General features: G+C 54.7%; 2 protein-coding genes across 2 annotated transcripts; one reads left to right on the top strand and one right to left on the bottom strand.

Annotated features, from left to right (window-relative positions):
* The first annotated feature begins 112 nt into the window (after positions 1-112).
* Positions 113-3,480, top strand: SELENOH (selenoprotein H). The gene is made up of 5 exons (XM_054026383.1): positions 113-285; positions 862-1,025; positions 1,364-1,509; positions 2,028-2,145; positions 3,217-3,480. Exons 2-4 carry the CDS (start codon positions 868-870, stop codon positions 2,126-2,128), a joined length of 405 nt encoding a protein of 134 aa, XP_053882358.1. The 5' UTR covers positions 113-285; positions 862-867; the 3' UTR covers positions 2,129-2,145; positions 3,217-3,480.
* Positions 3,481-4,703: 1,223 nt separating this feature from the next.
* BTBD18 (BTB domain containing 18) lies at positions 4,704-10,049 on the bottom strand. Its single transcript, XM_054026382.1, has 2 exons — positions 9,923-10,049; positions 4,704-7,289 (listed from the first exon to the last, which is right to left on the bottom strand). The coding sequence occupies exons 1-2, from the start codon at positions 10,047-10,049 to the stop codon at positions 5,230-5,232; spliced, it is 2,187 nt and encodes a 728-aa protein (XP_053882357.1). The 3' UTR covers positions 4,704-5,229.
* Positions 10,050-10,669: the final 620 nt, after the last annotated feature.

Here is a 10,669-nt window from a genome sequence, read left to right as displayed (position 1 = left end):
AACCATCCTGTAGAAAGCGGGGGGGGAGGCTGTGCAGTAAAAAGCGCCGCATGTGTTTTCATTACAACGCTGCCCTGGCTGGAGCCTGACGCGGATCCGCTCACGCTCAGCGGCACTGGGGACAGAGGCAGGGCTGGCTCAGCTGAGGCCTTTCCCCACTATTATTTCCCCCGGTTCCCCCTCGCTGTGGGGTTGAATGGTTGGGAGCGGGGCACTTTCCTCTGCCGGGCTGGCCCGCGTGGCTGCGCGGAGGTTCAGCGTGGGTCCCTGGCTGTGGGGAAGGCGGTAGGTCTCTGGGGCGGGCCTGTGTCTGTGCTGCCCTCCGTGGGTCTGGTGTGTCTTGGCCTTGGGGCTCCGCTGCTCTGCCTAGACCCCCCGCGCTGGGATGCGCAGGAAAGAAACGCTACTGGTACCACTTGCAGGAAGTGGGTGCGGGGGGGCGCTTTACCCACGCCTCGAGTCTGGCCTCTAGTCCTGGCCCTCGCCTCTTTTGCCTTGTTGGGGCCCCCTCAGTCCTGCCCTGCAAACATGCTGGGGCCCCTTGACCCTGCCCTGTATTATCTCCCCACCCTTGCTGTTCTAGGCCTCTCGCCCCCCTGCCTCTTGGTTTCCATTGTCCCTTGAAAGTCTCTCCACTTTGTGCCACATCCCCCCCCCCCCCTTACTTCTGTGGCTGGGTGGAAGGGGTCTGTTGTCCTGCCTCTAAGGGTAGAAGGCACCACCGTCATGATGTATCCTGACCCCCTCTGAATAACCCAGGCCCGAGAACTTCCCTGGATTAACTCCTGTTCCAAAAACATCCCATCTGGACTGAAAAATACCCAGAGATGCATGGTAAGGGGCTCTTGTTTGTTCTCCCAGAGCACGATGGCCCCCAAAGTGAGGAAGAGGAAGGCAAAGGAGCCTGAGGCAAAGGCTGTGAACTCTGAGGACGTGAAGGCGAACGCCGGTGTCGATACACTGCCAAAGAGGTCACGGGGTGAGGGAAGTCGGGGCCCTGGACCCCGTGTGGTTATTGAGCATTGGTGAGTCCTGGCCAGTGCAAGAGGGTGGGTGTTTTTTAAGCCCCAGCAGGGCTCATGTCCCAGTGGAGGGCACCAGGGATGCTCAGGTGGTGGATGGGGGCCAATAGCTGGCAGGAGGGGGCCTGTCTGTGGAGAGGAAGGGGAGGGTTATCTTGGGGGGGACTCAGTCTGAGACACTTCCAGAGGGGGAGCAGGTTTGGGTGGTGGGGGCACAGGCACTGGGTTCGGGGATGTGGTCATGGATCAGGCGGGGAGTGTGGCATTACTCGACATGGGGCTGGTTTGCTAGCAGGATCCCCAGCCCCGCTGACCCCCATCACCCCCCTCCTCCCCCACAGTAAGAGCTGACGAGTCTACGGGCGCAATGCCGATGCCGTGAGCCAGGCACTGCGCCGCACCGTCGCCAACGTGGTGGTGGAGATCAACCCTGAGACACCGCGCAGGAACAGCTTTGAGGTGTCCCTGGTGAAGGAGGATGGAAGAAGTAAGTGCTGGAGTTTCTGTACAGCAGTGCTCAGTCAGGGTGCAATGATTGGGGGGAGGGGGCAGGGGCGAGCCAGGACAGGGCAGTGCCTGGGTGACTGCACACTGGGGTAGGGATGCTCACGCGTCCCAATTTGGCACAGGCTGACATGGTGAGCGCCTCATGCGGAGTAAGCTACTTCACGATTAGGTTCCTAAATGCATATGTTGTATCCCTTTCTCCCACCCTTTGTCTGACTGTTCAGAGCTCTGTGGGGCAGAGATTGTGCTGCAGTGTGGGCCCAATTTTAGTTGTGGGGGGGGGGGGGTCTGTGCAGTGCCTGGTACATTGGGGGGGCCCCTGAACTCCGTCAGTGGGGGTCTGTGCAGTACCTAGTACATTTGGGGGGGGGTCTGTGCAGCGCCTGGCACAATAGGGGCCCCGATCTCGCTCAGTGGGGGTCTCTAGGGTTTACTGCAATACAAACCAATGGGTCGCATCCCACCGTCACCACCCCTGCCTTGTTGTTGGGGTTTCAGTGGTGGAGCTATGGAGCGGCATTAAGAAAGGGCCGCCTCGCAAGCTCAAGTTCCCTGAGCCAGAGAAGGTGGCTGATATGCTGAAGAGCAGCTTGGTCTAACGCAGAGCTACACCGAGGTGAGTTATTCCTGCTCCAAGACCGGTCCAGCAGAAGGGATGGCCACTGGAAATCCGAGGGAGGAGGGAAGAAGTGACTGTAACTAGAATGGTTGAGATCTGTGTGTCTGTCAGACTCCAGCACAAACCCCCTCAGCTTGCGCTTTTTTTAATTGCCGGCACCACCTGGGCTCCCCCGCACTATGGCCAGTCATAAAGGTCTTGCAGAGCAAACTACACTCTGAACGACCCCTGTGCCACCTCCTTGTCCTCCGTAGCCACGCCCTAGCGTCAGGGTCAGCAGATGATACACGAGGAGGAATAGAGTCCAGCTTGTGCTCTCCAAGCGGTGGTGTCTCTGCAGGGCTAATGGGAGCCGAAACACACAGTTGTCACTAAAGACAGCAGATCCGACTCCATGCACCCGGGGTCACTTCTGGAACCCATGTCCAATCAAATACCGGCTAGGGGGCATGTTGCCTTAACTGGACATGCTGAACTTGGCAGCAGGCTAATGCTAGGGATGTGAGAACGCGGCTGTCGGAGCCTCAGTCCATTCCAAGCCCGGAACGCCTCGAGAGGAAAACCTAGTCCAAGCTGCGTTGGCTTGTTCCTGTGAGGGTGAAGTGTCTCCTTTCCCGGACATGGAAGCAGGGCTGGATCCGTCAAAAATGCCTTGTGGTGGGGAGGAGGTAGCGGTGCTTCAGCGCCATGCTCTGTATTCCAACTGCTGAGCAGAAACCCCATCCACCTCATCGAGACCCTGCATGGTCTCTCCCCCATGGTGGGAGCCCTTTATCTGGGGGGGCTAAGGTAATATGAGTGTATCACAACACACCTGAGAATCCAGGTGCTGGGCTAGTACACTGACCTCTGGACCGCCCTTCCTCTCAAGGAGCTGTCACCCCTTAAGTTGGCAGGCTTGTCAGTGGCTTAAGGGTGACCTCAGTGTGACTGCCGCTAGCCAACAAGCTAATGCAGGTCAGTGTTTTGGGCCCAAATGACTGGATGCTTAGTGCAGGAGTGAGGTGGCGGTATATCATTTCCTGTGTGAACAGCCAGGGCTGACCCCTCTCTTTCTCATCCCGGCAGCCGGGTCTAGGACCCATCCATTCCTTGTGTGGACCGGAGCATCCATGATGAGGCATGATGAAGTGGGGGAAGGGGCCAATGGCCAAACCTCAGTCATGTCTCTGAAGCTGCAGCTCTTCCCACTGGGAGTGGTGGGCCAGATGATGCCACTCTGTCCTTCGCTTCTGCTCTGCTCCCACAAGCGTCCTCTGGCCGTCCTTAGCAGATGATCTTTCACTGTTTTGTGGGTAGACTTCTTTGTAATAAAGCTTCTAAAAAAAACGATTTGTAAGTGGCAGCAAGGTGGGGTGAGGGGTCAGAGGTCACCATACAGGCTGGTCAGCTGGACTGCACCTTCTCCTCCCCCTATGTTGCACAGCTTGCAGCCATCAGTGGAAAGCCCCACTCCAGGACATGCTCATGCATTCTGCTAGGAGTCTTGCCAGGTGTCCTGCTCCCTGCAGGAGGGAGGAAACGGCTCCTGGCAGCTTGCACTGCATGGCTAGGAAAGCAGGGTGGTGCAGTCCATGTAACAGAGGGCAAATCCAGCAGAACGAACAAGAGGCAAATACAACCATTTATTTCAAACAAGCCCCACCCTCTCACGCTCCAGGCTCTCCTTGCTATCCCGTCTTCTCCATTGCTAAAGGGGCCGCTGCAGCAGGTGGTCGGTCCCTGCAATGAGAGAAGTGGAGGGAGCATGGCACAAAGCCCACATGCTTCCTGGAGGGGGGATGAAAATACATGCTGATGTTAAGGGTAACAGATGTTCTCATTAGGACAGTGACGCGTGAAGATGAGCACTAAGTAACTATGGAGCTGGTGTTCTTTGTCAGTGGAGGGATACATGTGCTGTGGGAAGCAGCAGGGAAGAAAGGGTTGCTGGGTCGTAACAGGAGAACATCAACTCTGGAGGAGATGCACAACAGGTCAACGGGGTAGCAATGTGATCATGGGAAATGAGGGACAGTGGCTTGTGCTATGGCATTGCCAGGCAGGAGTGGAGTTTGCACCTGAGATAGCCGTGACTCCAGGTAGGTAGGCTGGTACCACTGCTGGCCAATTATTTTGCAAAACTAGAATCCTGGCTGCAGCCTTAGGAGCTCCTAATAGTGCTCCACCAGCATCTGTGGCCTGTGTCCCCATGGCCAGGCTTAGGAAAGTTAAGATGTTTACGTACATAAATGTAGAGGCTTAAGCTAAATGCACAACAGGGGCAGGAAAGAAAATGAAGACAATTAGGCAAGGCCTATCCTGGGTGCCAGCACTGGGAGGTGGGAGTGTGAGCTGAGAGCACTGTTAGCATCACCTTTAAAGAGACTCTACAACACACAGGGGTGCTGACTACCACCCCCAATTGATACTTCCACCGTTTGATCCATGTTGGGCCCATTCATTCCCTTCTCTCACTGCACCCACACAACTGCCTTGTACATCAACAAAATGTCCGTGGGTCTGAAAGTGTCTGTGACAGCAGGAAAAGCTGCTTCAGCATGTGCAGCCCCTCTGTCCTAACACAGGTGGAGGCGGGGGGGCTCCAGATGACTGGGAAGGGCTGTTCTCTTTCCACCCCTCCTCCCCTCCAAACACAGGCTGCTCAGCAGAACTGAAGCAGTGGTAAGAGATGATTCAACCACAGAGGTCAGCAGAGCGCCAACAAAGTAGTAGGTAACACTGGGGCCACCCCGTTCTCAGTCCTAGTGCGTCATCGAGTGACCAGTGCATTTCTTGTTTAAATCCCAGTGACATCCCTGTGTATGGCTCAGCCCCCTCCCAGAATTAACGGGGCGGGGGGAGATGCTGCACCTCCATCCTGGCTTCAACCCAGCTGTGCCCTCCAACTGATCCCTGTCCCCCCCTTGCAGAGTGGTGGGAGAGCTCTTCCCACTATCAGGCTCTGCAGAGCTTCCCCACTCCAACCTGATTCATTTTGTTACTAGCAGCTTCCCATAGTCAGTCTCAGCTATGACAGCTACACCTCGGTGGCCGGCTGGCTTCCATAAGCCAGACTCCCTCCCCCTCTGCTAGAGAACACTAGTTCAGAACGTCCACCTCTTCATCAGACTCCGAGGAGGGGTCAGGCCTGACGCAGGTGCTGCCAGCAGGTACCAGTGCCTCCTCAGCGCCGGCCATGATGTCAATCTCGTCGCCCTCCGGACTGTCCGGGGGCTGATGGTCCAAAGGGCCATGCTTTGGGCGGCTTTGGGGCAGCCCCCAGGGTGCCTGAAACTGGGACCCTGTCTCCATCCCAGCAGCCTGGGTGGTGCAGAGTCCCTGCCCTTTCCCCGCGCTGCCTTCCGCAGGAACACGGGGCAGTGGGCCCGACGGAGCCTCCCTGCTGCCAGCTGCCAGCTGTGGATGCTGAAGAGTCTGGGGGCTGGCAGGTGCCAGGGGCACTGGGCTGCATGAGGTGGGGTGGTGACCGCTGGAGAGAGCCCTCCTGGGTGCAAGATGGCCACCTGCAGGCTGCCCCGGGGGATCCCCATCTGCAGTGCTAAGGGCGGAGTGACCACCCCCCACCTCCCATCCTGGCAGGGGGCCCTTCCCTGGGTCGTCCCACTCTGGCCACAGCTGCACCTCGGGGGGATGCCACTCCTCGCCTGCTGCAGCAGCACCCACGGGTGTTGTATTTGGCCCATGTGAGGGGCCCATGGAAGGGGCACAGCCTGCTGTCCCTCCTGGCCCAGCAGTGCCCAGACCCTCCACGCCACTGCCTGATAGCAGCAGGTCCAGCATCTGCTCCAGCGGGGCTGAGTCCCCAAACTCCTCACTTTCACTCAAGGGCTCCAATGCCGCCATGTCCAGCTCGTAAGGGTCCCTGCAGCCTCCTCTCCCGTCTGAGGGCCCCTGTTCTACCATCGCCTGCTCAGGAAGCGGCACAGCCTCCAGCCTTCCAGCCAGCAGCTCAGTGGAGCTGGCTGCCCGCGTCTCTGGCAGCTCTGGCCAGCGCGTAACGTTGTGCGGTCCGGAGCTGGGCGGGGAAGCCACACGGGAGGTGCTTGTCTCTCCCACGGTCACTGGGGCTCCTTGGGGCTCCCTGGCTGGTGGCTCTTGTACCACCTCCCAGCAACTCCCGTTGACGACCTTCCTGAGCTTCACACTACCCACGTGCCCCTCCCCTGGGGTAGTGTCTGAGCCAGAAGCCGACGTACTGGAGCTTCGCTTCCTGTTGCTGGTCTTTGGAGGCCCAGGGAGGCTCCCAGCATGGCAAGAGGGGCTGGCCTGCTCTAGCCCACCTGCTTCATCCCAGCCTGGGGTCTTCTGCCGCCAGAGGCGCCGGATGGAGGTGGGGGTCTTGCTGGGTGCTGCAGTGGGGGGTGCCTTTGTGGCACAGGCATTGTGGGGAGGCGGCAGTTTCGGGCGGCTGAGCTTGATCTTCCTTGGCAGCGGTGAGCAGTCTGTGGTGCAACCCTCGCTGGGAAAGGCCTGCTCAGCGCTCCTCTCGCCCGGTGACCCTTCAGCCTTGCCCAGGGGGCTCCCCACACCGAGGCTCCTGTCTAAGCCCAAGGAGCGGCTCTGGGTTCTCACGTTCCCGGTCTCCACAGGAGCCACCGCACCCTGCATCCCTGGCTGGGCTCCCCCGTTCTGAGGTACTACAGCCTCCCAATACTTGGCGCTCTCCGCCTGACAGGCGGTGCTGCTGGCACGTACCCCACCATCACCCGGGGGCTTTGCCGTACGTTGCTTGCCTGCCACCAGGGGGTGGAATGTCCGTGGGGTGGTGGGAGCTGGCGGACAGGCCTGCGGCACGACACTAGCAGAGATAGGAGCCAGGCTGGGCGGCTGCAGGCACTTCCGGTTCAAGCGCCGACCCAGCACCTGTTTCACCAGCTTCCCACCCTCCAGCTGCAGCGACTCCAGTTCTGCTACTTGGAACTGCCGGGCGGCAGCCAGGATATCCCGGGCCTCCTCCCGGGACACTTCCATCTCCGAGGTGTATAGGAAATCCACCAGCTTCCGCAGAGTCCCGATCTTCAGACCCCGCAGCTCCAGCACCACTTTGCACCCTTTGGAGGGCATTTGCCTCTCCAGGCACTCCATGAAGAAGGGACTGCAGGCGGAGAGAATGCAGCAGTGAGCCGGTACAGCCTCTCCTGCAAACAAAGGAGTGGACCATCAGTGTCATAGGTTAGCTGGGCTCCGCTACTGCATTAGCTATTACTACCCTGTTCCAACCCCTTTAACAATGGTGCTTTATTGGGTTTGGGTTGGCCTGCTCTGTGCTGCTCCAGTCCCCAAATCCTCTCAAGAACCCTGCTGTGTGTGGGACTCGGCTCCTCTCTATTCGGTATTAATAAACCTCATTTATGCAAAAGGGCAGTTCACATTTTAACTACCCCAAAGCCCTAGTATCGCCAACCCACAACAATTCAAAAATCAGGAGTTGGACCCCACCCCAAAAATCATGAAATTGGCTTAAAATCGTTATTTTTATTTGCCTTCTGATTTCAGAACCTTTCGGGGGTCCTTGCTTCACCTTTTCAAGCTTTCTTCCACAAGCACAAGGAAGGCTAGAAACACACGTTAAAAAAAATTAAAGCAAAGATTTTCTTCCTCTCTTCCAATTCCCGCAGCCGGGGCTATAAGAAAAGCACCAAATATTGCAAGACTCGTGATAAAAATCACATGAGTTGGCAACTCTTCATTACGGTTGCTGAGGCAGCTCTAACTCAGCCTGCTTATGCTGGGATTTGGTTTCATTCTTGTCTGAGGAGAGATCATATCTCCATGGCCCCCTCTCCAGTCTTTCTCCCCCGCCCCCGGCAAAGGATGCCACTCCCCGAGTCACTTCTTAGTAGCAAAGACCGTGCTTCCATTTCATACCAGGTGGAGGGTTAATTCAAGTGGATGCTTTTATTTCTGAGGTTCCTTCCACTGCTCCAGTTAACTGCATCGACAGCCAAATAAAACTAACAAACCCCACTCAAAATAAAATTAAGTTGTCTGCTTCCTTTAAAAAAACAAGCCACCCACACTTTTCTCCGTATCCCTTTTCTATCCCATGACACATGGTCCCTGAAGAGAAACTACGCAAGGGAGGGGCTCTGGGGAGAGCATGCATAAGCTACTAGGGAGGCCTGAGTGGTTCAGCACTGGTCCTGGGGGTTGGGGGCAGGAGGAATACTGGATGAGATCGGTGTCCCAGGATTATGCCTAAGAGGACAGACCTAGAGTGTCTGGACTCTGCCCAGACCCAGTGGACTGGAAATCATGTGGGGTCCAAAGATTTGGGTCCAATCCAGCAGTCTCATGACTATCCACAAAGGGGAGATTCAGACAGACCTGTGCCCTGGAGGAGCAGTGATTTTATTGAGAATGTATCCACTTTTCTGGGTGCCTCTCCTGCTGCCTTGAACCCAGCCAGGACCCCCAACCCAGCCTCTCCCTAGCACTGCTACTCAGGGCAGCTCGGAATACTGTAAGGATGGCCACCTTGGGTGCACCCATCTTTGGTTCTTTAGGACGTCCAGCCAGGAAGTTGCTCCAAACCCTCCCCTCCAGAAGGGGCAGAGAACCATAGGGGCAGGTACAATGCTGCCAGAGTTTTCAGTATTTCAGACTTCAACCAGGATGTTATCTTAAAGGAGGGATTTTATTTTTCATTTAATTTCCTCTTTCAAAAACCACCTAAGAAAGAGCACATTGAGCACTGGCACATCAAGGCAAATGTTATTTCAGTGAGGGACTGACAGGCATGTCTCTAGCTACAGAACAGCTGGTTTATGTGTCTCTGGAGTTCCATTCAGACACAGCCAAAGCTACCAGCCAGCAAGAAATAAAAGCTTCCTTACATACAGAAACAAACAATATACAGTATGAGCAAGACAGTGAGATGCATGGCCATGTTCCCCAAACACACACACTCTCGTGTCCATAACTAGAGTCCTGGGTCTTGGTTCACACTCTGTGTGCACCATCTGCTAAAAGTAAGATTCTGAAACAAAGGGCCAGGGAAGCATATGGAAACCTCACTAATTCGAAGGATGCCACTCCCAAGACACTTCTTCTTAGCAGCAAAGACAGTACTTCCAATGAATATTAAAAAAATTAACTTTGCAGAGCAGCGGGGACCTTGCTTATAGATGCAATGAGATAGGAGGCTGTTGCTTGAAACTTCCCCTCATCCAATGAAAGTTTAAACAGAATAACAAGACACTTACAAAATATTACTGAGACAGTCACCCCCACGCTTAACAAATCAGGAAGCTTCAAGATTAGTTTGATTAATGAGTCAGAGACTTTCACAGACCAAAATATGCTCAAGTTGTCAGCTGAACATGAAGCAGCTGAGGGCAAAGTTCATATAAAATGGTCTCGCAATGCTCCAATCAAGGATGTACACTTAATTTCCATATGTCTGCTGACAGATAGCTGGCACCATGTAGGAAGGCTGCTATTTGCAAAATTTGCTCTTTGGAAGGACTTCCACTTTTGTGCAGACCTTTTTCTACTTATGATTCCCAAACATCATCAAGCCCCTCAATGCCGCCTATCACACAAGGCCGCATCAGTATCACGGTCCCCAATGATCCAACAGCCACTGCAAACAGCAAAACTAAGGGCCAAGCGTACCTATAGTGCCCTTTATGATAAAATGTAACTACATACTCATGTATAATTAATATTCTCTGGAAATGTACATCAAATCACATCATTAGGGGCCCGGGCAAGGTGACAATTCAGCAGATACAAGAAAGGTGGGTACCAATCCCCTCTTTCAGGTTACCTTCTGCCTGCAGGATGACATCACAGAATACATCTGCCCTCTGCTGGCGATGGAGCTGCAGGAACGCCATGCGCAGGAGGCGGGAGTTCCGATACAGAATCTTAGAACCGGCCACAGGGGAGCACATGTCAGCAGAGCCTTCCGCTCGTTACCAGACACCAGATTCCCTGCAAACGGAACACAGTCCTGGGAATACAGTCGGCTCTACCTAGCACAGCTCCCTTGGTGGATTTGGTACTATAAAGGGGAAAGACTGGAGGCAGGAAGTGAGCCTATGCAAGCTTCTGCCAAACCATCTCCCCCTGGAAGGGCAGTGACTGTTATAAACTATTTTATTCCTGGCTCAATGATAAATTGGGAGGGAGTCAGTGATGAGCCACAAGGATGATTAAGGGATTGGAAAAATACACCTTAGAGTGAATGACTCAAGGAGCAAAATCTATTTATCTTAACAAAAAGAAGGTTTAAGGGTGATTTGATCACAGGTTATGAGAACTACCTGGGGACCAAAAATCTGATAATTGAGGGCTCTTCAATCTAGCAAAGATCTGATAAGTTCCAATGGCTGGAAGTTGATGCTAGCCAAAATCAAACTGGAAATAAGGTGGACAATTTTAACAGTGAGGGTAATTAACCACTGGTACAACTTACTATGCCTTGTGATGGATTCTCTACCACTGGCAATTTTTCATTCAAGATGGGATGTTTTTCTAAAAGATCTGTTTTGGTTCAAACAGGAATTAATTC

Source organism: Malaclemys terrapin, chromosome 4 (genome assembly GCF_027887155.1).
Source record: "Malaclemys terrapin pileata isolate rMalTer1 chromosome 4, rMalTer1.hap1, whole genome shotgun sequence".
NCBI lineage: Eukaryota > Metazoa > Chordata > Testudines > Emydidae > Malaclemys > Malaclemys terrapin.
The sequence above is the reverse complement of the archived record's forward strand: the minus strand, read 5'-3'. Positions and strand labels throughout refer to the sequence as shown.